This window comes from Muscardinus avellanarius, assembly GCF_963383645.1.
Source record: "Muscardinus avellanarius genome assembly, chromosome: 11".
Lineage (NCBI taxonomy): Eukaryota > Metazoa > Chordata > Mammalia > Rodentia > Gliridae > Muscardinus > Muscardinus avellanarius.
Genome location: NC_137797.1, coordinates 70850701 through 70877863, shown reverse-complemented (window position 1 = coordinate 70877863; position 27163 = coordinate 70850701). Strand labels below are relative to the sequence as shown.

Genomic DNA, 27163 nt, shown 5'->3' with positions numbered 1-27163 from the left:
CAGTACCATAGGGGGTTCAGGTGAGGAAGGCTAGAAATACAGCTCAGTGATTGAGTGACAGAGTGCTTGCCTAGCAGAGCACAGGATTCAATCCTCAGTATCTATCCAAAAAAATATAGGAAGTGAGTAAGTTAAAGTAGTAAAAGACACAGGAGGAGGAAGAAAGAATGGAGCTAATCAGTTGCTCAAGAATTTGGGCTGAAAAAGGTATGCTTCCATCTTCCTGCATCAGAACCACTAGATCTAAAAGTAACCCGTCAGGTGTAGTGAGACACACCTGTAATTCAATACTTGGGAGTCTGAGATAGGAGGACTGCAGTTTTGAGACCAGTCTCAGCAATTTAATTCAGGGAGACAGCAACTTATGAAACCTTGACGGTATAGTCCCTAGGTTCAATTCCCATAATAAAAATAACTAAAACTAGTCACATCTTAAAAGAATCTCTCAGCAGGGCATGGTAGTGCACACATTAATCTCAGTACTTGGGAGGCTGAGACAGTAGGATCACATGTTCATGTCCAGCCGCAGCGACTTAGCAAGGCTCTCCACAACTTAGTGAGACACAATTTAAAAAATAAAGAATAGAGCCAGGCAACTGAAAAACAATTGAATAGAACAGAAAGTTTGAGGTTTGAATCCCAGTTTTGTTACTTATTAACTGTGAGTTGGGTGTGGTATCAAACGCTGGTAATCCCAGTACTTAGGAGGCTGAGACAGGAGGACCGCAGGTAGAATCAGAGGTAGATCAGAGGCCCCTGGGTTCAAGCCCCATTACCACCAAAAAAAAAAAAAGTCTTTTAGAAGATTGAAATGGGGTCACAGGAGGAACTCCAGGTGGAAAAAGAGATCCTATAGAGGAGCAAATAAGACAACTTAACTGTGGGGATGGGAGGTGGGGAGAGGGAAATGCCTTAAAGTGCATGATAAGCCGGGCAGGGTGGCGCACGCTTGTAATCCCCGTGCTTGGGAGGCGGAGACAGGAGGATCGAGCAGGTTCGAAGCCAGCTGTGCTGGTTTAAGAAACCCTGTTTCCAAATAAAAAAGTATAAAATAGGTCTGGGAGTGTAGCTTGGAGGTAGAAGGGTTTCCAGGAACCCTAGTACCACCAAAAAAAAAAAAAAAAAACCCAAACAAACAAACAAAAGAATGAAACATAGGGCTGGGAGTGTAGCTCTGTAGCTCAGAGGTAGAAAGTCCCTGGGTTCAATCCCCAGTACTACAAAAAAAGAAAAAGTCTGGGTAGAGCACCCAGGGTTCAATCCGCACTATCCAGTATGGGAGCAGGTTGAGGAGGGGGACAATAAAGTAAACTCAGGACCAGGTTAGAAAAACCCCTTCCTTCCTTCCTTCTTTTTTTCCCCCCAGTACTGGTGATGGAACCCAGGGGCATTGTACCTCCAGGCTACATCCCCAGCCCTATTTTTACTTTTTTTTTTTTGAAACAGGGTCTCACTGAGTCCAGTAGTGAAGGGCCTTGCTAAGTAGCTGAGGTTGTCCGCACAGTAATACTCTGGGATTACAAGTGTGTGTCACCAAGCCCCAGCCTTTTCTTTTCTTTTTTCTTTTTTAACAGTACTGGGTGATGGAACCCAGGGGCATTTTACCTCTGAGCTACACCCTCAGTCCTGTTTTTCATTCTTTATTTTGAAAGAGGCTCTCACTGAGTTGCAAAGGGAGTAGCTGAGGCTGTCCGCAAACCTACAATCCTCCTGACTCAGCCTCCAAATGCTGGGATTACAAGGGTGTGCCACCATGCAGCTCTTTCCTTTCATCAAATATACCTTGTAGCACTGAAATTTAGTCAAGGGTCGCAAAGGAGGCAAAAACCAGCCAAGTTATTGTGCGAGACCAGCCCTCTTTAATTAAACTGGCACCCATGGGTGAGGCCTGCCAACCATGGGGGAAGGGACCAACGACAGATCAGCAGAGTCATGGTCAGCAGAGTCACGCTGCAGAGAGGAAGTGAGGGTATTTATATACCCAGGGTCTTGAGGTGGGGCTAGCGACATGGGAATGCAGCTCCTTGCAGCATCTGGAGTCTGCCTCACATCATTCTGAGTCTCATGACCTCTGGGGTCTCTTGACCTCTCTGCTTCTGGCTTGGGGGGTAGGGAGGGGTTCTGCCTCCTGTCCCGAGAGGTAAAGGACCTGACCTATCACACTCATCTTTTTAAAATGGATGAATAACTACACAACTTAATGCATTGCTTAAAGTTAAAACATTCAGCCTGGCGTGATGGCGCATGCTTGTAATCCCAGCTTTCAGGAGGCTGAGACCAGAGGATCGCGGTTCGTGGACAGCCTCACCTACTTAGTGAGGTCCTCTGCAACTTAGTGAGACCCTGTTTCAAAATAAAGAATAAAAAACTAAGGCCGGGCGTGGTGGCGCACGCTTGTAATCCCCGCGCTTGGGAGGCGGAGACAGGAGGATCACACAGGTTCGAAGCCAGCCGTGCTGGCGTAAGAGACCCTGTTTCAAAAATATAAAATAGGTCTGGGAGTGTAGCCTGGAGGAAGAAGGGCTTCCAGGAACCCCAGTACCACCAAAAAAAAAAAAAAAAAAAAACAAAAAAACAAAACAAAACAAAAAAAACTGGGCAGGGGGTGTAGCTTGGACGTCAAATGTCTCTGGATTCCATCCCAGACCTCCCCCTCCCCACACACAACATTGAAATACACACAAACATGAGCCAAATAAGTAGATTATAGAAAAGGGGTTAACTGCTGCTTTTCAAGAAGTTTTTACCATTCTTCATAGTCCATTAATCTGTCAGTGAGACACTAAGCCTATATTTTAGTTAACAATTGTTTAAAAAAACTATACTTTCTCCAGACTCCGATAACACTTTTTTTTTTTTTTTTGATGCTGAGGATTGAAATCAGGGGCATTCATCTCTGAGCTACAACCTATACACCAAGCCTGATTGTTTTTGTTTTTGTTTTGGTGGGTCTGGGTATAGAACCCAGGGGCATTCAACCTCCAAGCTACACCTCCTGTCCTATTTTTTATTCTTTATTTTGAAACAGGGTCTCACTAAGTTGTAGAGGGCCTCACTAAGTAGCTGTGACTGTCAGTGAAACTCTGATCCCATCTCAGCCTCCCAAATGCTGTGATTGCAAGCATGCGACACCACACCTGGCTTTGTATTCTTTACTTTGAAAGAGTTTCACTAAGTTGCAGAAGGCCTCATAAGTAGCTGAGGCTGTCCACGAACCAGAATCCTACTGACTCAGCCTCCCAAATACTGAGATTATAAGCGTGCACCATTATGCCCGGCTCCCCAGCCCTATTTTTTATTCTTTTTTTTCTTTGTGGTACTGGTGATGGAACCCACAGGCATTCTACCTCTGAACTACACCCCCAGTTCTATTTTTTATTCTTTATTTTGAAACAGGGTCTCACTGAGTTGCAAAGGACCTCACTAAGTAGCTGAGGCTGTTCATGAATTTCAATCCTCCTGGCTTAGCCTCCCATGTGCTGGGATTACAAGCGTGTGCCACCACATCCGGCTTTTATTCTTTATTTTTAGACAGGCCTCACTAAGTAGCTGAGGGTGGCTACAATAGGTATTTTAGAAGTTGGCTTGTATTTGCCTAAAAATACCTTTTTTTTTTTTTTTTTTTTTTGCGGGTCTGGGGATGGAACCCAGGGACATTTGACCTCCAAGCTACACCCCCTGCCCTATTTTTTATTATTTATTTTGAAACAGGGTCTCACTAAGTTGCAGAGGGCCTAAGTAGCTGAGGCTGTCCACAAACTGCGGTCCTCTGGTCTCAGCCTCCCGAATGCTGGGATTACAAGTGTGCGCCATCACGCCCAGTTCTAAAAATACCTTTGAAGAGGTAGTAAAAATAGGTATATTTCTCTCCACTCTATAAGGAAAGTACAGATTTTACTTTCTGTCTCCCCTTTATTAATCTCTTCTGCACACATCTTGAAGATCCCAGTTTTCTCAATCAGGAAGTGGCTGCAGCAGAAATATCTGGCATGTTTCTTTTCAGTGACAAATAAATTGTCTCTAGGGATAAGGTAGGAACCTGACCACAGGCATGACAGTATTGAGTTGTGTACAGACCATCAACATCCTTTGGACAGAAAAGGCCAAGGAAAAGTTTTCCCAGAGAGAGAGGGATGCAGGAGGCTATGATCATTCTGGAACTTATTAAGAGGTGGGCTGTTAGATAAAGGCTGGGCCATGTGGCCATCTTTTCCAATCTTGCTCCACTTGATCTGCAAACAACATTTTTAGTTACTGGGGATTGAACCCTGAGCGTTCCACTTCTGAGATAAAACCTAGCCTATTTATTTATTTAACTAGGAACTGAACCCAGGGCAGTTATCCTCTAAGCTACACAGCCCTATTTTATGTTATTTATTTTTTGTGGTACTGGGGATTGAATCCAGGGGCATTCTACCTCTGACCTATACCCCCAGCCCTATTTTATTTTTTTATTTAGAAAAACAGAGTTTTACAAAGTTGCAGAGGGTCTCACTAAATGGCTGGTCTGAATTCGAACCTACAATCCTCTCTCATACTCTCAAGTACTTAAGTACTGAGATTACAAGCATGCACCACCATGTCTGGTGCATGGTGATGGGACTGCGGATGGAACCCAGGGGCATTCTACCTCGGAGCTAACCCCCAGCCCTATTTTTTGTTATTTTGAAACAGGGTCTCACTGAGTTGCAAAGGGCCTAAGTAGCTGAAGCTGTCTGCAAATCTCGATCCTCCTTTCTCAGCCTCCCAAATGCTGGGATTACATGCATGCACCATCACACTTGGCTACACACACACACACACACACACACACACACACACACACACACACACACGTATAGCTGGGCATGGTAGCGCACATTTGTAATCCTCGTGCTTGGGAGGCGGAGACAGGAGGATCGCGCAGGTTCGAAGTCAGTCTCGTTGGCTTAAGATACCCTGTTTCCAAATAAAAATATTAAAAAAAAAATAGGTCTGGGAGTGTAGCCCGGAAGTAGAAGGGCTTCTAAGGAACCCCAGTACCAAAAAAAAAAAAAGAAAAAAAAAAAAAAAAAAAAAAAAAAAAGAAAAGAAAGAAACATGTATAGGCCAGGCCTGGTAGCGGTGCTTGTAATCTCAATGCTTGGGAGGCCAAGACAGGAGGATCCCAGGTTATTGGCTAGCCTCAGCTATGTAGTGAGGCCCTCTGCAATTTAGTGAGACCCTGTTTCAAAATAAAGAAGAAAAATAGGGCTGGGGTGTAGCTTGGAGGTACAATGCCCCTGAGTCCAATCCTCAGTACCACAAAAACAAACAAATAAAATGTGTATAAAGCTGGGTGGGCATGGTGGTACACACCTGTTATCCCAGTACTTGGAAGACTGAGACAAAAGGATCACAGGTTTGAAGCCAGCCTCAGCAACTTCATGAATATCTCAGCAACTTTGTGAGACCTGTTTCAAAATTAAAAAAAAAAAAAAAAAATGGACTGAGGGTATAGCTCGGAGGTAGAATGCCCCTGGTTTCAAACCTCAGCACCAAACAAACAAACAAACAAATAAATGAAATGTGCATAAACTGAGCATGGTAGCACATGCTTATAATTCTAGTAATTGGGAGGCTGAAACAGGATTGTAGGTTCATGGCCAGCCTCAGCAACTTAGTGAAGCCTTTTGAAACCTAGTGAGACCCCCCAAAATAAAACAACAACAACAAAAAAATGGCTGGGTATATAGTTCAGAAGTAGAACCAGGAGTAGTGGCACATACTTGTAATCCCAGCATTCGGGAGGATCGCAGTTCATAGCTAGTCTTGGCTACTTAGTGAGGTCCTTTGCAACTTAGTGAGACCCTGTTTCAAAATAAAAAATAGGAGCTTTCTTTTAACACACACTTGTAATCCCAGCATTTGGGAGGCTGAGACAGGAGAATCATGGTTCAAGGACAGCCTCAGTTACTTAGTGAGGCCCTTTGCAACTCAATGAGATTCTTTTTCAAAATAAAGAATAAAAGCCGGGCATGGTGGCACACGCTTGTAATCCCAGCATTCGGGAGGCTGAGACCCGGTGGATTGTGGTTCGTGGACAGCCTCAGCTACTTAGTGAGGACCTCTGCAACTCAGTGAGACCCGGTTTCAAAATAAAGAATAAAAAATAGGGCAGGGGGTGTAGCTTGGAGGTCGAATGCCCCTGGGTTCCATTCCTAGACCCGTAAAAGTAAATAAATAAATAAATAATAAAAAAAAAACCCAGGGCTTGGGCTGTAGCTCGGAGGTAGAATGCTACTGGGTTCCATTCCCATCCCCAGTACCCCCCACACACACACACAAAAAAAAAAAGAATAAAAATAGGACTGGGGGTGTAGCTCAGAGGTAGAATGTCCCTTGGGTTCCATCCTTAGTACTGTCAAAAAAAAAAAAAAAAAAAGTAGAAGGTCCCTGGGGGTTCAATTCTCAGTACTGCCAGGGAGAGAGAGAGAGAGAGAGAGAATTGGAATAACAAATAAGAAGCAGTGAGAGTGCTCATCCATCTACTGTATAACTCAAAAAGTAATAAAATAATTTTCTTCTGACAATATAAAGTTCCTATTGCAATGACATATTTAAAATAAGCAAGCCTAGCTGGGCACAGTAGTACACGCCTGTAATCCCAGTACAGGATTGGGAGGCTGAGTCAGAAGGATGGCAGGTCTGAGGCTAGCAAATGATACCTTAGCAAGCATGTTTCAAAATAAAAAATAATAAGCTGGGCATAGTGGCACATGCTTATGATCCCAGTACTTGGGAGGCTGAGACAGGAGGATCACAGGTTTGCAGGCAGCCTCAGCAACTTGTGAGGCCCTCCACAACTTAGTGAGACCCTGTTTCAATAAAAAAAAAAAAAACCACAAAATAGGACTGGCTCAGAGGTAGAATGTCCCTGAATTAAATTACTAGTATCACAAATAGCCGGACATGGTGGCGCACGCACAGTTGTAATCCCAGCATTCCGGAGGCTGAGCCTGGAGGATTGCGGTTCGCGGACAGCCTCAGCTACTTAGTGAGGCTCTATGCAACCTAGTGAGACCCGGTTTCAAAATAAAGAATAAAAAAATAGGGCAGGGGATGTAGCTCGGAGGTTTAATTCCCCTGGGTTCCATCCCCAGACCCGCCCCCTCCCCCAAAATTACTGGTATCACAAATAAATAAACAAACAAACCTATGCAGATTGATAGTATCAATATTATTTCAAGCTCCTACTTGATCTCAAGAAACCAAAGCTCAAGGAACTGGTTAATCAATTTCAAACAATTTTCTTTTCTTTTTTTGTGTGTGATGCTGGGGATTGAACCTAGGGGCAATCTACCTCTGAACTACACCCCAGCCATATTTTTTATTCTTTATTTTGAAACAGAGTCTCACTAAGTTGCAGAGGGCCTCACTAAGTAGCTGAGGTTGGCCATGAACTTGCTTTCCTCCAGTCTCAGCCTCCCAAGTACTAGGATTACTAGTGTGCGCCACCATGCCTGGCTCAAACACTTTTATTTTTAAGATTTGGTTAAAGCCATGTGTGGGGGTACAAGCCTAACTCAAAAGACTGAAGCAGGAAGATTGCAAATTTGAAGCCAGCCTTGTCAATTTAGAATAAAAAGGGCTGGCTGGGGATGTAGCTCAGTGGTAGAGTGCCCTGGATTCAATCCCCAGGATGAGAAGACAGGATGAGGAGTTGGGTGGTATTTAAAGTCAGATCCAATGGACCTAATTTGGAACATCTTTTCCCTCAGATTTCAAATAGCATTATATTAAAGGATGCAACAAATGGAAGAGTTTATTTCTTTTGTCATAAGAAATGGGGGTAGCAAGCATAGTAAAGCTGTAGAAAAGTACACAACATGCAAATATAGTACGGTGAAATTTAATAATAGAGACAAAAAATTATATAATGTTACTTCTTTCAATCATGCCAATAATCTATTTCAGATTGAAGATCTATTTCCAGGTTACTTCTCTGGGCATCTGCTTGAACCTTGTTCAAGCAGTCAATAAGTACTTTATAATCACACATTATACCTGACACAACATGCCTGGTGCAGGCCACCACAATGCGACCAAGTTGACAGAAGTCCATTCTGGTAATAATGGACAGAGGTTCATTCTGGTAATAAACCTCTGTAGGTTTGTTTGTTTGCAGTACTGGGGATTGAACCTAAGGCCTCACACATGCTAAAAATACACTACCACTGAGCTATGCTCTCTAGCCCCATTTCTGTAGTTCTTTAGCAAAAATAGCTAGCCACAAATTATTTATGGTCAGATAGCATTTCAAGTTATCTCTATCAGATGAGATTGCAGTTCTCTATGGAATATAGAAACAAAAAATAAATGCTCAACATGGCTTATAAGAAAGAAGAGAAAGTAAGAACTGTAAATTTTACATCTGAGAGATTCCTGAAACAATAAAAATAGACACCACTTATAAAGGGAATAGTGTAATATATAAAATAACAATTTGAGCAATTCCCTCCATACAATGCATTAAATAACCAAGAATAAAACTGGGTGTGGTGGTAACAAGTCTGTAACCTCAGTACTTGGGATGCTCACACACAGGAGGAAACAGGTTAAAGACCAAGTTTAAGACCAATGGCAGCAGCTTAGCAAGACTCTCAGGAACCTAGAGAGATCGTGTTTCAAAACAAACAAGCTGGTGAATGCTTGTAATCCCAGCACTTGGGAGGCTGAGACAGGAGGATCACAGGTTTGTGGCTAGCTTATGCAACTCAGTGAGGCCCTCTGAAACTTAGTAAGACCCTGCTTCAAAATAAAAGAATAAAATGGGGTTGGGAGAGTAGCTTGGAGGTAGAATGCCTGTGGGTTCAATTCCCAGTACCACAAAACAAACAAAAAACAAAACTTTTTGGAGGGCTGGGAGGTGTAGCTTGTAGGCAGAGTGCCTTGGGTTCATTTCCCAGTGCCACACATACACATACGCACAAATCAAGACTAGGCTGAGCGTGGATTTGTTTTCTAGGTTAAATTTTTTTTTTTTTTTTTTTTTGTGGTACTAGGGTTCCTGGAAACCCTTCTACCTCCGGGCTACACTCCCAGACCTATTTTTATACTTTTGTATTTGGAAACAGGGTCTCTTAAGCCAGGGCGGCTGGCTTCGAACCTGCGCAATTCTCCTGTCTCTGCCTCCCAAGCGCAGGGATCACAAGTGTGCGCCACCACGCCCGGTGTAGGTTAAATCTTAACACCTGAAGGAGATTTAAGCAATAAGAAAAGATAGCCGTATCATAAAATGGAAAGAACAGTGAGCTGAGCAATATGATCTGGTTCTAACTTCTTTTCCAGGTGGGTAGCATATTCTTTCTTTCGTTTTTTTTTCAGTACTGGGGATGAAACCCAGGGTCATTCTATCTCCAAACTACACCTCCAGCCCTATTTTTTTTTTCTTTTCTTCTTCTTCTTCTTCTTTTTTTTTTTTTTTTGGTGGTACTGGGAGGGGGTGGGGTTGGAACTCAGGGGCTTTCAGCCTCCGGGCTATACTCTAGCCCTATTTTTTATACTTTATTTGGAAACAGAGTCTCACTAAGTTGCTGAGAGGCTAAGTAGATGAGGCTGGCTTTGAACCTGTGCGATCCGCCTGTCTCAGCCTCCCAAGCACTGGGATTACAAGCAGTATGTGCCACCACATCTGGCCCTAATTTTTATTCTTTATTTTGGGTATTGAACTCAGGAGCATTCTACCTCTGAACTACATCTCCATCCTTATTTTATTCTTTTATTTTAATTGCTGGCCTCAAAGCTGAGATCCTACTGTCTCACTCTCCCAAGTATTGGGATTACAGGTATGCACTACCACTTCTGGCTTCCCCAAGCATTTTTTAAATTTATTGTGGAATACAGTCTAAGATCCCCAGGCTGGCCTTGAATTTGTGATCCTCTTGCCTCAGTCTCCCAAGTAGCTGTGATTACAGGCATTTGCTGCCCAGCATCTGTAGGATTTTGTATATGTGTTACTGGAGATTGAACCCAGGGACATTCTACCTCCAGCTACATCCTCAACTCTATTTTTTATCCTTTATTTTGAAACAACTTCACTAAGTTGAGGAAGGCTGGACATGAACCTGAAATCTTTCTTTTCTCAGCCTCATAAGTACTGGGATTACAAGCATGGTCCACTACACCTGGTTAAGGATATTTCTAATACTTTTTGTAATTTACTGTTTGTAAAAGGAGGCTGGCAAAGGCCGAGCATGGTGGCACAAGCTTGTAATCCCAGCATTTGGGAGGCTGAGACAGGAGGATCACGGTTCAGCTACTTAGTGAGACCCTGTTTCAAAATAAAGAACAAAAATAGGGTTGGGGTGTAGCTTGAATGCCCCTGGGTTCCATCCAAAGAACTGCAAAAAAAAAAAAAAAAAAAAAAAAAAAAAAAAGAGGCTGGCATTCTACTTCTTAAGAGTCTAATCTTACAACATGAATCACTTCTAGAAGCTAAACGGAGACTTGAGGAATGGGAAAATGAAGACTAATTGTCCTAATATTTCAGATAGGTTTTAAAAATTATGCTCTAATAACTGATTTCATTTACCTTTATGGGAGACAGGCATATAAAAGAAATTACTAATTATCAGTCAATTCTAATTACTAACTATGGTTAGCTGGTCTTAAAAGGAAACAAAATAGCAAGATTGTTTCCTAGGGTTAAAGTTTCCTAAGAGCATATATGAAACAGACAAGATGCCTGTCCTTACTAGCCAAGAAATATATTAGAAAGCTTTCAGCTCTGTATTCCCATCCACCTCTACTCTTCTGACACTGGAGCACCATAGAAACACTCAGATAGAATTCCCACAGGTAAAGAATTTCCAGCAGCTTTGCCAAGGGATATATGTCTTCAGCCAGGGAGAACCCTTTGGAACATGAACAGATACATAAATTTATATAAGATGGTTGCTTATAAGCAACAAATTATTTTACCACTAACATAGGGAAACTACCATATTGGTATATATTTATATGAAAAGTAGAGAATTTTTCTTATGACAATGAGCTTTGTTTGCCTGTCTTGAATTGTCTTTTGTGTGTGTGTGTGGTACTAGGGATAGAACCCAGGGGCATTCTACAATCGAGCTACACTCCCAGCCTTAATTTTTAGTCTTTTTATATTTTTGAAACAGGGTCTCACTAAGTTGCAGAGGGCCTCACTAAGTAGCTGAGGTTATCCACAAACTGAGATCCTCTGGTCTCAACCTCCCAAATGCTCGGATCACAAGCATGTGTCACCATTCCCGGCTTGTCATTTTCTTTATAATCAATATATTTCCTTTCTCTTTCTTCAGGCCTCCTTATCAGATACTAAGGAAGAGAACACCTGGGTCTAGTTTACTCCTAAGAGAGAGAAGTGGTTTGTGTCTCTACTCCAGGAATGCTTAATACAATGACTATACTTTTATGAATAAACAGATGAAATGACTAGCTACATGTATGTAAATTAAAAATGATTTTGTATCAGAAATAGTAGTCAAATCAAAGCAATAATACAAAATAGATACTAATCTTTCAGAGAGTAACAGTTTATTTTTTGTGAAGCATATTCCCATACTAGAAAGGGTATTCCCGCATTACAGCGACTTCTGTTTTAGATAAAGGTATAATGGACGAGGGCAAAGTGCCACCCTAATTACCTGAGACCTATGCAGAAAGTAGTCTCTTCCTGGAGTCTGAATAGGCTCGATCAAAATCACACAGCTACAAATGCACATTGCAAAATCACTACATCAAATCCTCGGTGAGTATCTTTAGTTAGGAGATATGAACCACTACTTAAAAAGTGAAGTCACTTTTACCAAGAGCACATGGTTAGACAAATATGTTGTGCTTTTCTAACATCACTTTGAAGCTCAACACAGCTGTTCTCTAGTAAACCCTGGACGTCCCTACAAGATGATCGACCTTCCCCTCTTTCCATCTCAGGCCTTCAAGGCCCGTTCTGCAGCTCATTTGACACCTCCCCTCACTTTGAAAGCCTCAGGCTCCACCACACCCCATCCCAATTATATTTCTTCTGTCATACCAACAAACACGTTCCTGAGTTGACAAATCAGAGCTTGGGGCCTTACTCCGTCTCCCTTAACTCTCCGTAAAAGTGCCACAATCTTAGATCCTCATGAACCCACTCCTTTACTGGGAACGTCGTTGACCTCGGCTTCCAGGGCCCCAGCGAGCTCTCTTCCTGTTAACCTCTGCGGGGTCCCTGCCGGCGCTCACAATCAACTCGTTTCCTGTCTGTAGGATTCCTGGAGGTTGGGAGGAGGCCTGAGACCCCGAAGCAAGCTCGGGATCTAACTTGAAGAGCCCCAGCCTGCTCCCGACCCGCACTCTCACTCGCCCACGCCCCCAGTTCCGTCTGCGCGGCGGCGCGGCCGAGGCCGCGGAGCATCCCGCCGCCGCCCGGCTGCCCAGCCCGGCTTCCGGGCTCCTCTCCGGTTCTGCTTCCGCCCTCGGCCGCCCGCGCCCGCGCTCCCGGCCCGCGCCCGGCCCGCGCCCGCCGCTCTCACCGCTCGAAGAGCAGCCGCACGGAGAAGACGCCCGCCGCCAGCGGGAACACCGAGAGCATGTGCCGCGCCTGCGGGTAGCCGTAGCCGTCGCCCGGGCCCTCCAGGTCGGCCCAGCTCACGTTCTGAGGCAGCCAGAAGCGCTCGCTCCACAGCCAGCCCCACAGCAGGCCCAGAGCGCCGGCCGCCGCAGACGCCATCTTAACGCCCGCCCTGCGGCCACCGCCGCCACAGCCTCAGCTACCGCCGCGGCCAACGGAACCCTCGGGGAGGCGGCCCCAGGGCGGGGCCCAGCCGGCGGCCACCCCCTTCCGGCCCCTTCTCGTCCCCAGCGCAGCCGAGCCCAGCCCGCCTCCTCCGCAGCGCCGAGCCTGTTCTCCGCCCATCTGGACGCCTGGCCCACCTACCTCGGCCCTGCCCCTCCGCAGGCCCTCCAGGCCACGCCCCCAGCCGACCCTCCAGGTCACGCCCCCTGCAGGCCCTCCCTGGCCACGCCCTCGGATCCTCCCTGGCCACGCCCTCGCAAGTCCTCCTGGCCAAGCCCTGCCGCGCCCCGGGGGCCCTCCCTGGCCACGCCCCTCGGATCCTCCCTGGCCACGCCCACCTCTACAGCCTCCACCTGGCGTCTTTTCCCTTGTCCTCGCAAGCTCAGTTCTGTCACATGGACTTTGCTCTTTCTTATCCCAGCGGGTACAAATTCGTTCTCACTTCTAGCCTAGCCATACCTAAATCCCCATTCCCGGGGACTATTCTCCACCAGAAGCGTTATTTCCAATCTCTTCTTTTCTTCGTGTCCCTCCGTGATCTCCACCCCCGTTTACTGCTTTACCCCCTTAAAAGTTATCCCTTTTCCTCTGGGGCTGGGGGAGAAAATGGACTTTTAAAAATCCTTTTGTACGGGGCGTAGTGACGCACACCTGATTCCCAGCGACACAGGAGGTTAAAGCAGAAGGATATATGTCTACAAAAGTTTGTATCCCACTATGATGTATGAATACAGTGCACCAATATAATAAAATTAAAAAAAAAAAAAAGCAGAAGGATAGCAAATTTGTGACCAGCTCGGGCAATTAGTAAGACCTCGGCTCAAAAAAAGAACCGCGCGCACGCGCACACACACACACACCCCATAGTGGGCTGTGTATGTAGCTCAGTGGTAGAGCCATCCTGGGTTCAATCCTCAGTACCGCAAAATAAATAAATAAATAAATAGATAAATAAATAAATAAATATCCTTTTATTCTCATGGGGAAAAGGAAATGGAAGAAAAGCATGGAAAGGTAGAGATACACAGGAAAATACAAAGAGAAAAATAGGTTGGGGGTACAACTCAATGGTAGAGCTAATAATATGTGAGAGGCCCTGGGTTGATTCTCAAGGCCAATGTTCAATAAGGTTTACTGTGTGCCAGGTTTTACTCAGGGTTTTTCATTCCTTCACACTTAAGTCTATATTGTTTATCCTCACTATTTTATGGAGGAGGAAACTGAAGGCCAGAGAGGCCAAACAGCTTGTCCAAGGTTATATAGATAAGAAGTGGTAACAAGGAGTCTTTGGACTCCAGAACCCTGAACCCTTATCCTATTAAATGCCTTATTTTTAGGTTCTCACACTACATATTGAACTCATGAATCTACAAAGAGGAGAGCCATAGACTAGGCACCTTCAAAAGACAAAATTGTCCCTCAAGTGACTGTTAAAACCCATCTGCAGCCAGTAGTGGTGGCGCATGCTTGTAATCCCCTGTGCTTGGGAGGCAGAGACAGGAGGATCGTGCTGGTTCCGGGCCAGCCTCGCTGGCTTAAGAGACCCTGTTTCCACATTAAAAAAAAAAAAAAAAAAAAAAGGTTAAAAAATAGGTTTGGGAGTGTAGCCCGTGGGAGTGTAGCCCGGAGGTAGAAGGGCTTCCAGGAACCCCAGTACCGCATAAAAAAAAAAAAAAAAAAAAAAAAAAAAAAAGCTACATGGTTAATTGCCAGAATTTAACTAAAATGATCTTTAAAAATGAAAGAAAAAAAAGATTAAAAGACTAAATCTCAGGGCTGGGGGTTTGGCTTAGCAGTATATTATTTGCCTAGCATGTGTAAGATTATGGGTTTGAATACCCACTACCTCTCCCTTAAACAAAGACAGAGAGAGTGCACACACTAAATATCATCGGAGGGCAGATAAAACTATAATTAGTAAGACATGCTTATACCAAAATAAGGGTTCCAAAGGGAGAGGAAGGCAATGTTGGGTGGGAGTGAGGGGCCCAAGGAGTAGATTAAAAGATTTGCTTTAGCTGGTCCTGGTGGCACATGCTTGTAATCCCAGTAAAGCCAGGCGAGGTGGTGCACGCTTGTAATCCCAGTGTTCTGAAGGCTGAGACTAGAGGATGGTGGTTCGTGGACAGCCTCAGCTACTTTGTGAGGCCCTCTGCAAGTTACTAAGACCCTGTTTCAAAATAAAGAATAAAAAAATAGGGCTGGGGGTGTAACTCGGAGATCGAATGCCTCTGGGTTCCACCCCCAGACCTGCAAAATAAATAAATAAAAATAAAGAATAGAAAATAGGGCTGGGGGTATAGCTCAGAGGAGGAATGCCCCTGGGTTTAATCTTCAGTTCCGCAGAAAAAGAAAAAGAAAAAGATTTGATTTAATATGTATCAGCTAAAGTTTATAAAGTAAACTCCCTCTCTGGTCCTGTGGGAATATAAATCAGAGCCCCAAGAAAGAGGGAACAGCTGGGCATGGTGGCACATGGAGGATCGCAGTTCACAGACAGCCTCAGCTACTTAGTGAGGCCCTCCACAACTTAGTGAGACCCTGTTTCAAAAATAAATAGCCGGGCGTGGTGGCGCATGCTTGTAATCCCCGCACTTGGCAGGCTAAGACAGGAGAATCATGAAGGTTCGAAGCCAGCCTCAGCTGGTTTAAGAGACCCTGTTTCCAAATAAAAAAAAATATAAAATAGGTTTGGGAGTGTAGCCCGGAGGTAGAAGGCCCCTGGGTTCCATCCCCAGTACCACCAAAAAATAAAAACAAAAATAAAAATAAAGCCGGGCGTGGTGGCGCACGCTTGTAATCCCCGCGTTTGGGAGGCTGAGACAGGAGGATCGCACAGGTTTGAAGCCAGCCTCTGCTACTTAAGCTCTCAAGCAACTTAGTGAGACCCTGTTTCCAAATAAAATATAAAATAGGTCTGGGAGCATAGCCCGGAGGTAGAAAGCCTCTGGGTTCCACCCCCAGTACCACCAAAAAATAAATAAAATTAAAATTAAAATAAAAAAAATAGGACTGGGGATGTAGCTAGGAGGTAGAATGCCCCTGGGTTCCATCCCCAGTACTGCAAAAATAAAAGACTAAAAAATATAGCTGGAGGTGTATCTCGTAGGTAGAATGCCCCTGGGTTTCAATCCCAGACCCGCAAAAAAAAAAAAAATCGGTCTCGGGGGTTTAGCTCAAAGTTAGAATGCCTCTGGGTTCAACCCCCAGTAACCACAAAAAAAAAAAAAAAAAAAAGAAAGAAAGAAAGAAAGAAAGAAAGAAAGAAAGAAAGAAGAAAATACTTGGTGCAGCTTTCACTTTGGGAAGGTTTAATACAACCAGCAGTGTGTGTATAAATTCAGTACATATACAGTGTATCATGTGGACAGGTTAGAATAGCAGACACACACGCACCAAGGGCAGCTGAGCTCAAGCCAGAATTGAATGGATATATGCGTGTATGCAGGTGCTACTGAGGACTGAACACAGGGGCTTTCTACCTCTGAGCCCTATTTTAGTTTTTATTTTGAAACAGGGTCTCACTAAGTTGTAGACTGCCTCACTTGAGTTTTTGAGATTGGCTGTAAACCTGAAATCCTCCTGTGCCACTACACTCAGCTGGATCTTTTCTTTTTTTTTGTTATACGTGTTGTTCAGTGATGAGGAATTTCTCAATGACAAGCTCGGGAGTGGAGGCAAGAGCAGCAGTCCCCCGCCGTCCACCAGGGACCAGAGAAGACCTTGGAACATACATTGACCCTGGAAAATATAAAAGGTGACTCAAAAGCATATCTGTTTTTGTCGACTGTGGTGGCAACACGCTTGTAATCCCAGCAGTTGGGAGGCTAAGACCAGAGGACTACGGTTTGTGGACAGCCTCAGCTATTTAGTGAGATCCTGTTTCAAAATAAAGAATAAAAAATAGGGCAGGGGGTGTAGCTCAGAGGTCAAATACTCCTGGGTTCCATCCCCAGACCCCCCCCCCCCACAAAAAACCCCTATTTTCAAGAAAATCCACATTTATTTCCAACTTAATATTAAAAGAAAAAACTATGAGCCAGACGTGGTGGCACACGCTCGTAATCCCAGTATCTGGGAGACTGAAACAGGAGGATCACAGTTTCACAGCCAGGCTCAGCTACTTAGTGAAGCCCTCCACAATTTAGTGAAGCCTTGTTGTTTTTTTTTTTGTTTGTTTGCTTTTTCCTTGTGGTACTGAAGGTAGAACCCAGGGCTTTTTCTACCTCCGGGCTATACTCCCAGACCTATTTTATACTTTATTTGGAAACAGGGCCTCACTAAGTTGCTGAGAGCCTCATTAAGTAGCTGAGGCCTGCGTGATCCTCCTGTCTCAGCCTCCCAAGCGCAGGGATTACAAGCGTGTGCTACCATGCCCCAACACCCTATTTAAAAAAATAGTGTGGGGGTGTAGCTCAGAGGTAGAATGCCTCTGGGTTTAATCCCCAGCACCACACACAACAAAGAAAAAGCTTTGACAATTAGAGCAGTTGCCTCTACAGACAGAAGATACCAAATAACAAAAATGCCTCTACCCAGAGTGTAAAACATACCTATTTTCATCAGAGGCATCTGGAAATTCTATTTAGCATGTTAGGCATAATTGTAAGGTGAATTATTAAATGTTAAATATGGTAAACAATAAAACTGCCATTGGATTTAGAATTGGTAAAACAAACCGCTCATTTTGAATGCCCAAACTAATTCTTTTGCCAAGTTGCTTGCAATTTGAAAAATTTGTCTCCCTTCAGAGTACTGAAGTCCAAATTCAGCTCAACATCACCACCCAATGGTGAAATGTATTCATAGCACTTATCTTCACCTAAAATAGTTTATTTATTTATTTATTTATTTATTTATTTATTTAGTACTGGGGATGGAACCCAGGGGCATTCTATCTCTGAGCTATACCCCCAGCCCTATTTTTTATTCTGAAACAGGATCTCACTGAGTTGCAGAGGGCCTCACTAAGTAGCTCAGGCTGTTCATGAACCAGGATCCTTCTGTCTCAGCCTCCCAAGTGCTAGGATTACAAGCGTGTTCCACCCTGCCTGGCTTTAAAATACAGTTTCAATTGCCTTTTCTTCCCAAACTGCTAAGGTAGATCTTGAGATTAACAATGTAAATAAATAATGGAAAAGTAATACTGAAAAATTCAAATGTAAATTAAAATCTTTATTGAATAAAAATGTTTAAGAACAAGCAAGAGGGTAAGAAAGCAGAATATTTTACATCTCTAAAAATATTAGAACTAAATCTTTATAAATGCGGTACAAAGAGAAGCCTGTATTTTAAAACACCTCTCCCTCCCATACATACAATTTGAAATATTAATCATGTACAACAAACATACTCAAGCTGATAATGTTCCAAAGCCTTAACACTAAAGAAAACCATCCCAAGAAAAAGGCCTATAGGTTTAATTTCACTCTGGGAATACTGTTTGCTATAAAAATCAATACACTTCAGAGCTGATAGGTATTTAAAAAAATTAGTGTCTCAGAAGGGGACATCAAAAGTGGAATACAGGGTTTGGAGTTCAGAGCTCACGTGGCTTAAGGAGGTTCTTTCTGTTATCCCTTCTCCTCTAGGCTTCTTGTTTTGCTAAAGATCTTACAAAAATACGGCAGCCTTCAGTAAACTGGGAGAAGCACAGATACTACCAGAAAAGAGAACACTAACTTTAGGTGTGATCAAGTTCATTGGCAAATACCATAGTGTATTTGGGAGACAGTAGATCTCCAAAGCCCATAGGTTGGTTCTTCAGCTGTCTCAAAAGGTGCCCTGAAAAGTGAGGAGGTGGCTGTATTACACCTCAGTGATTCAGTTCAAGATGCAGAGAGCAGGATGAAAGCAATGAATTCCCCGTATATCTCAGAGTAAGAAAATTTAACCTTTAAAAAAAATTAAAGACTAAATATTTATCTCTTAACAGTTGAATACTAAAAAATTAAATTGATATTCATTAAAAATATACAACTGTGCCCTTTATACTAAAGTGCATTCAGTTATAACATTTCAGTCCCTAAATCCCTTCTGTGTGTTCTCTAATTTCCACAACAGTATTTGTAGTGTAAACATGCACTACTAATCATCCATCTACTTAAATTGTCTTTTGGGAATACAGTGGAATCTGGACTCTATCAGGTGGACTATTTCCCTGTTTATAAGCACTTAGGCATACCCTCATTGTTAAACTGGAAAACTTAAGTAATATTATTTCTAGCATTTAGAATTGGTTCATTAAAGCTGCAAGTTTTGTTGCTGTTGTTTTAAAAGCAGGAATGCATTCCTAATGTTTTTTCCACACAAAGGCCAGTTCATACTAAGACACCTGTTTTTGATGCATCACTTCGATAAGGGCGTGGTTCACTTACACTAACATGAATTTAAAGCCCCGCACCACTGCAACTTATTCTTCATCCTCATCCTCATCGTAGTACCGATTTCTCTTTATCTGCTCTTCCACAGAGAGCTCTTTAACCACTTCACCTTCCCAGAATCCCACATCCTGGCACTTCTGATTCTGAGTAGTAAAATCTTTAGAGGAGGTGCTGTCTACAAAACTGGACCAATTTGAAGACTTGGGTTCTAATGGAGACTGCTTTTTGAAAAGGTTGCTATCATCTTCATCTATATTTGCGCCGTTTTCTATGAGATTCTCACTCCCCATCTCAAAACTATGAATTTCCTTCTGTCTCCTCCCCACCACCTCTCCTTTAGATTCCTTGTTTTGCCAGGTCATTTTCCCCACACTTCCATTCTTCTCGGAGACCTTGGCATTTTCCACTTGTTTCCTTTCTGGTACTACCTCTCCTGCGTCCTCCTCACTCCGCTCTGACATGCTCGAACCTTTCCTGATAGGTGGGGACGACGACGCTTTTGGGCTCTTGATAGAGGAGGTTCGAAATGAGGCTGCGACGGTGAACGGGCGGCTCCTTTCCTTCAGTGAAGAAGACCGTCTTAGCTTCTTCAGATCCAGATCTACATCCTCAGGAGCTTCCGGCTTGCTGATTTCATCCTCGGGAGGCCATTTGGGCTTAGACACTTGGATCCCTTCCTCCAAGGCACTTCCTGAACTGCCAGGTTCAGCTGGGGGTGGCCAGGCGATCCTCAGCTTCTTGGTTTCGGCTGGCCTGTCGCCCTTCTCTCTCTGGGTGGAGGCCTTGGCTTCCATACTTGCAGCCAGCACTCCCACCTTGGCAATGGGGGCATCTTCTACCCCTGGGCTCTGGGGGGTCTCCCCTGCATGTGGAAGCTGAGCTGGTTTCTCCAGTGTCTCTTCATTCTCACTCTTGGTGGCCCAAAGATCCTTGTGTGGTCTGTGCCCAAAGCCTTCATCATAGTTGCCTTTAGATTTAAAGAGTTGACTGAAGTGAGGCTTACAATAGATTTTCCCATGTAAAGATGCGTATGTTCCGAGACTGTCATCAAAAGGAAAAGAAGAAAAGGTTACCAAATCTTCAGGCTCCTATTTACCCCAGCAAGCCAAATCTGGCATTTCCAGTATTTTTAGAAGGTGATAAGTGAGAAAAATATCTTTTTTTACTTTTTTTGGTGGTACTTGGGATTGAACCCAAAGGCATTCTACTTCCAAGCTATACATTTTATTTTTATTTTGAAGCAGGGTCTCATTAGGTTGATGAGAGTCTCAGTACTTGCTGAGGCTGTCCTTGAACCTGCAATCCTCCTGTCTCAGCCTCCCAAGTACTGGGATTAAAAGCATGATGTACCACCATACCCAACTCAGGATAACTTTTTTTTTTGCAGGTCTGGGGATGGAACCCAGGGGCATTCTACCTCCAAGCTACACCCCAGCCTTATTTTTTACCTTTATTTTGAAACAGGGTCTCATTAAGTTGCAAGGGCCTCGCTAAGTAGCTGAGGCTGGCTGCGAACCTGTGATCCTCCTGTCTCGGCCTCTCAAGTACTAGGATTACAAGCATGTGCCACCACGCCCGGCTAATTCTCTATTTTGAAACAGGGTCTTACTATGTTGTGAAGGGCCTCAGTAAGTAGCTGAGGCTGGCTTTGAATCTGCAATCCTCCTGTCTCAGTCCCCCTCCCCAAGTACTGGGATTACAAGCGTGAGCCACTACACTCAGCACCATTATCATTTAATATGAAAGACTAGTCATTAAACAGGATATTTACTTTATTCAGGAACCCTCAATATAATATATTTTAGTATTCCTTATTGAGGGCTAATAAAATAGCCTCAGTAACTTTTACTATCAATATCAATGCCTAAGAGCTAAAGATTCCCTCTGGGGCTCCAAATGCGCAGAGAGACAGCTTACGTAAGTTTGTTGTTGCAGTAAGAGCAACGGAAGCAGCTGATGTGAAACACCTGCTGGTTGGCCAGGAGCCGTTCCATGGGGTAGACTGTCTTCTGACATTCCACACAGGTCTCTCTTGCAGGTGCCTGAAACTTCTAGGAAAAGGAAAAGGACAGCTTTAATTAGAATAGTTGGTGCCGATGAGTTATTAATCTGCTAAGATAAGTTCTAGGATTTATTTATTTAAGGGCTCCCTTAGCTGGCCAGTCAGTTCTCATAGGGACACTAAACCTGCTCCGATTCTGTCAGCTGACTCTAAAGCGAAGAGGCGTTCCTGAATTCCTCTCCCAATTGTCTTTCCTAAGTGTAGCCGTCTCTAAGGATAGGCGGGCTTGGGCTGGACTGTAAACAGGGTGCAGACATGACACCACACAATGTTATGGGTAGCGGATATGGGGCAGGGCTTAGGAGATAATGTCATCACAACACAGAAGAAATTAGTTTGACTCAAGAACCAAGTCAAAGCAGGACAGATTCTGAAGGGGCGACTTTTAAGGAGAAAAGAGCAATTTGGCTTCTTTTTTTGTTTTTTGTTTTTGTGGTACCGGGGGTGGAATCCAGGGGCTTTTTTACTTCCGGGATATACTCTCAGATGTATTTTATACTTTATTTGGAAACAGGGTCTCACTAAGTTGCTGAGAGCCTCACTCAGTAGCTGAGGCTGGCTTCGAACCTATGTGATCCTCCTGTCTCTGCCTCCCAAGCAAGCGTGCGCCACCACGCCCGGCTCAGTAAAGCATCTTTTATTATCTTCTGCTTATAATTTTGACTTGCGAAATCAACTAGGCATATATATATTTTTTTTTTACATTTTTACAGTACTGGGGGCTGAACCCAGTCCAGGGGTTATGGTACCACTAAGCTACATCACCACCCCTTTTAGCTTTTTTATTTTGAGGCAGAGTATTGCCAAGTTAACAAGGCCGGCCACAAACTTGCAACCTTCCTGCCTCATCTCCCAAGGTGCTGGGATTGTAGGTGTATGCCATCATGCCTGGCAGCAAAATATATTTAAACAAGTCAAAGCTGACATACAAAGAACACAAACTATTTTATTAGGCTTCACTAGGAAGAACTGACCAACAAGGGTATAGGTTCTATAATATTTCTAAAAACCAACACAGAATAAAACTAATGTACTGGGGAATTCATTCATTAATGACCAGGATTACATGAGTTATTTGCAAAGTGTAGAATAAGGGTGGGCATACTGGTTCAACCTGATAAACTCAATCCAACAAAACAGAAAATAATTAGTATTCTAGAGCTGTTAAAAAGCCAGAATTCTAAAAATATAAGCTTTTAAATGATAAGAACTGGTTACATGGCTAATAAGGGTAGTTGGGGGTAAGAAGTCCCTAAGTGGGTGTGAATAACCTCTGACATACCTCAACATAAACACCTCAATCAGTAACTGTTTCTCCAGTTACTGGTTGAGCTCGGGGGGCCAGGAAGCTCTCACAGGTACAACTCTTTGATATCAAGAGCAGCCTGGGATTTCACCAGAAAACATATGGTGGTAAATAATGCAAACCAATTTCACAGCTCAGGACCTGAATGAAGCCTAAAAGGACCAGGTTATGGGCAAGATAGATTTTTGATTAAAACAACTAGAAATAGGCCCATTAAAAAAAAAAAAGAAGAAAGAAACAAACAAGCAAGGCATGGTGGCGCACTCTTATAGTCCCTGTACTTGGGAGGCTGAGACAGAAGGATCACACAGGTTTAAGGCCAGCTCAGCTACTTGGTGAGGCTCTCAGCAACTAAGTGAGACCCTATTCCCAAATAAATATAAAATAGGTGTGGGAGTATAGCCCAGAGGTAGAAAGCCCCTGGGTTCCATCCCCCAATACCACATACACACAAACACACACACACACACAAAGATGGGGCTGGGAGCCTGGCATGGTGGCGCATGCTTGTGATCTCAGCATTTAGGAAACTGAGACAGGAGGATTGTGGTTTAAGGACAGCCTCAGCTACTTAGTGAGGCCCTTTGCAACTGAGTGAGACCTTGTTTCAAATAAAGAATAAAAAATAGGGATGAGAGTGTAGCTCTGAGGTAGAATGCCCCTAAAAGTGAAAAACAACAACAACAAACAAACAAACAAACAAAAAAACAAAAAAACCCCAGGCTATTATTATTATTATTATTTTTGTACTGGGGGTTAAACTTAATAGAATTCTACCTCTTAAATACATTTTTATTTATAAAGTAAATAAAAGTAGTTGAGACATTATTTGTAGCTCAGAATTTTTTTTTCTTTTGTGAGCATTTTAACAAGATTTAGCTTAAATGGAAACATCTTTGTAGTTTTAAAAGTTCTAAACCAGGCATGGTGGCACATGCTTGTAATCCCAGTACTTAGGAGGCTGAGACAGGAGGACTGCATAGGTTTGAAGCCAGCCTCAGCTACTTAGTGAGGCTCTCAGCAACTTAGTGAGACCCTATTTCCAAATAAAATATAAAATTGGTCTGGGAGTATAGACCAGAGGTAGAAGGCCCCTGGGTTCCATCCCCAGTATCACACACACACACAAAAAAAAGTTCCAAAAGGGATTAGGTGGTCTGTGCCTAGCAAACAGAAAATATAATGAAGAATAAAATTTGGGTAAAATAATTCAGTTCAAGTCATTGGAGAGAGGCTGCTCAAATCACAATTTGTATAATAGGACAAATATATTTATCAGACTGAAAATCTGTTTCAAGTGCATTTCTAACACTGGTCAGTAAAGACAAGAGTAGGAGACTGAAACTTCACATGGTATGAGAGGGAACTAATATTATTCCATTAGAGGAGAATGGAAAGTTAGAGAACACACTTCCTTACACACATGGAGAGAAGAAACACTCTGTAGGAGAAGGGTGCAGCCCAGGGAGCAGAAAGGAGAACCTGACAGAAAACGAAGGTTGAGCTCACATTAGGAAGAAAGTGGAAGGCAGGAGCAGAAATAGGTACCGGGAGCAGGAAGCAGAAGCTGGAAGAGACAAACAGGAACCTTCAGTGAATACGCATTCGGTGTGCCCGGCAGCGCCGGACTGCAGCTGCGAAACTCAGGAGACTCAGATTCAACAATAAGGCCCCATTTTCTTTCTTTTTCAAGTAACTCTGCTAATTAGGGCAAAATCAGCCTTCCTCATCTCTACCTGAGGTTGGAACATATCCCAGCTTAGGAGTGAGAGCTTTTATGAGCCTTCACTCACAAAAGGAGTGTCTCATTGACAATTTGTCAGTGTTTTACCACCTCCCACACCTGACCCACAATGGCTCCCTTTAATGGCACCTCACTCGCACAAGTGAGAAGTCATCCTCCCCTTTAACACCACATTAACAGACTGTTAGCTCCAACCACGGACACTGACCACACGCTTCTGACTAGGCAGACCTAGGAGGTTTCTATTCCTCCTATGCATTTCTCACATAATCCCCCCTTTCTTTTTTCGGTACTGGGGATGGAGCCCAGGGGCATTCTACCTCTGAGCTACACCCCCAGCCCTATATTTTATTCTTTATTTTGAAACAGGATCTCACTGAATTGCAAAGGGCCTCACTAAGTAGTAGCTGAGGCTGTCGGGGAACTGTGATCCTCCTGTCTCAGCCTCACAAATGCTGGGGTTACAAGCGTGCACCACCATGCCCGGCTACATAATCCCTTTTTGACAATATTTAAGGCTTACGCAGCAGCTGCTCAAGGGACCTTATAGTGTCATAAAGACAAGAGGATCTCAACATGGTGACATGCCAAGTCACAGTGGTTGCTGCTGTGCCTTCCCTTTATTTTCTCTGTCCTGGGCTCTCAGCCACTTTTCTGTAATTGCCCCCATGTCTATTCAGTCAACAGGAAGCACGGGCAGTGCCCAGAGTTCCCCCCTTATCATGGTCCTGGCACATATCCTGCTCATGCCCTCGTGACATGCTCAGACTTGGCACAGCCACCTTTAAAACACTGCCAAGATGAGGGTGTTAGATATTTTTTATCTTTATGATATATTTTTTTCAATTAAGTGAAGATACTTTTTTCATCCTTCGTCTCCTATCATCTTTCACATGTAGAAACTGAAGTATCAGGATGTCAGGTGTCAGGTGCCTTATCAAAGTTACACATAGAACAAAATTAGAATTTCAACCCGGAACTTTGACTTGCAAACCAACAGAGCATTTTATAAATTGTTCTGGAACATTAAATTTCCATAACTAAAGGAAACTCTTTGGGGGAAGAGAGCAGATGCTAACCCATGTGAAAATAATCTCACTCTAGCACTTTAAATAAGCTGGTCTCCTCTTGGTTTCAAATTAAACTGTGTAGATAATATCTTCAGGATATTCTGGAATGAATGAGATAATATATAAATAATTGATGTTCATTAACACAGTCTTTCCTATATGAGGATATCACAGGCGTTCTGTTGATGAACATCTACTTAAAGCTATTTTTTTTTTTAGGACCCACCCTAATCTCTGAGCACTGTGGCCTCTTGAACTTTGGACCTCAGGCACCCATAGGAATCTGGGCCAGTATACTACAGTCTTCATACAATGTTCAAATCCTAAAAATAATCCTAAAAATAAATTTGCATGGCTCTATCTACTCTTTACCCTCTTGTCTTAAATATATTGTTCAGTGCAATGAAAATACAACTGGGGTATATATGTGTGTGCGTGTGACGGGAGAAGGGCATCAGCTGGCAACAGGCTTTAGACATAGTGAAATCAGAAGGAAATTCGGAATTTTTGTTAGAACCCCACTCTTTGGTGAGAACCTGTCTCCTCTCACTGGCCTACTCAGGAAGACCTATGTAAGATGTGTCCCTTCATGGAGGACTCAACCCAGTGCAAGGTCAGTAAAACCCAGTACAAAATAACTTTCATTTCCTCCTTCTACTTGATGCAAAATATCTAGGTAATAAAACTAAAATTCAGCTAGGCATGGGGGCACACACTGTTATCCCAGTACGGGAAGTTGAGACAGGAGGGTCACAGAGTCAAAGCCAGCCTCAGCAACTTAGCAAAGCCCTCAGCAACCTAGTGAGACCCTGCTTCAAATAAAAAATAAAAAGAGCTGGGGTGTAGCTCAGAAGTAGAAAGGTCTGGGCTCAAGTCTCAATGCTGAAAAAATAAAAATGGTTGGTGGTAAGCTGGGCGTGGTGAAGCACACTTGTAATCCCAGCATTTGGGAGGCTAAGACAGGAGGATGGCAGTTCGTGGACAGCCTCAGCTACTTAGTGAGACCCTTTGCAACTCAGTGAGACCTTGTCTCAAAATAAAGACTAAAAAATATGGCTGGAGTGTAGCTTGGAGGTAGAATGCCTCTGGGTTCTATCCCCAGTACTGCAAAACAAACAAACAAACAAACCCCCAAAATATTTACTTTGTCTTTTCATTTTTATGTTTTAACTTTAAGCTATAATCTGAAATCAATTGAGTCTCTACCTTATACATCCCATTTTCAATAACAGAAATGCATTAAGGAACAAGTTTTTTCTAGGATGTGTGGGACAAAAATTCTATTCTGAGTGAGCAAATGTATTCTCAGCTGCATGTCATTTCCCAAAGTGGAGATACAATTCTGTTGCAGAGTCTATAGTCGTGAAACCAGTTATGCCATTAGATCTTCCTGGACACGTTTACTAAAGTATCTTGGTTGTCTGCAGACTATAAAGGGGAAACTTTAAGGAAAGAAAATAAAATGCCTTTAGCCGGGCGTGGTGGCACACGCTTGTAATCCCAGCATTCGGGAGGCTGAGACTGGAGGATCGTGGTTAGCAGACAGCCTCAGCTACTTAGTGAGGCCCTCTGCAACTCCATGAGATCCGGTTTCAAAATAAAGAATAAAAAAATAGGGCAGGGGGTGTAGCGCGGAGGTCGAATGCCCCTGGGTTCCATCCCCAGACAGACCTGCAAAAAGGAAAAAAGAAAAAAGAAAAAAAGAAAAGAAAATGCCCTTAAATAAAAGTGGAGATATAACTGGGTCCCACCCTAATCTCTGAGCACTGTGGCCTCTTGAACTTTGGACCTCAGGCACCCATAGGAATCTGGGC

General features: G+C 43.4%; 2 protein-coding genes across 7 annotated transcripts in view; both read right to left on the bottom strand.

The window, feature by feature from the left end:
- Positions 1–12718, bottom strand: part of CERS5 (ceramide synthase 5) — a gene marked incomplete at both ends in the record, with an annotated part of 43005 nt that extends 30287 nt beyond the window's left edge. Inside the window, one exon of the mRNA XM_080705669.1 lies at positions 12522–12718. Within this exon, the coding sequence (XP_080561795.1) occupies positions 12522–12718 (197 nt within the window). The remainder of the gene's footprint in view (positions 1–12521) is intronic.
- Positions 12719–19196: 6478 nt separating this feature from the next.
- Positions 19197–27163, bottom strand: part of LIMA1 (LIM domain and actin binding 1) — a gene marked incomplete at both ends in the record, with an annotated part of 78140 nt that continues 70173 nt past the window's right edge. For 4 of the 6 annotated variants that reach the window (XM_080705825.1, XM_080705824.1, XM_080705820.1 and 1 more), the window contains 2 exons: positions 19197–20208; positions 21085–21218. In XM_080705825.1, the coding sequence (XP_080561951.1) occupies positions 19197–20208; positions 21085–21218 (1146 nt within the window). The remainder of the gene's footprint in view (positions 20209–21084; positions 21219–27163) is intronic. The other 2 variants (XM_080705821.1, XM_080705822.1) reach the window with 1 other exon arrangement.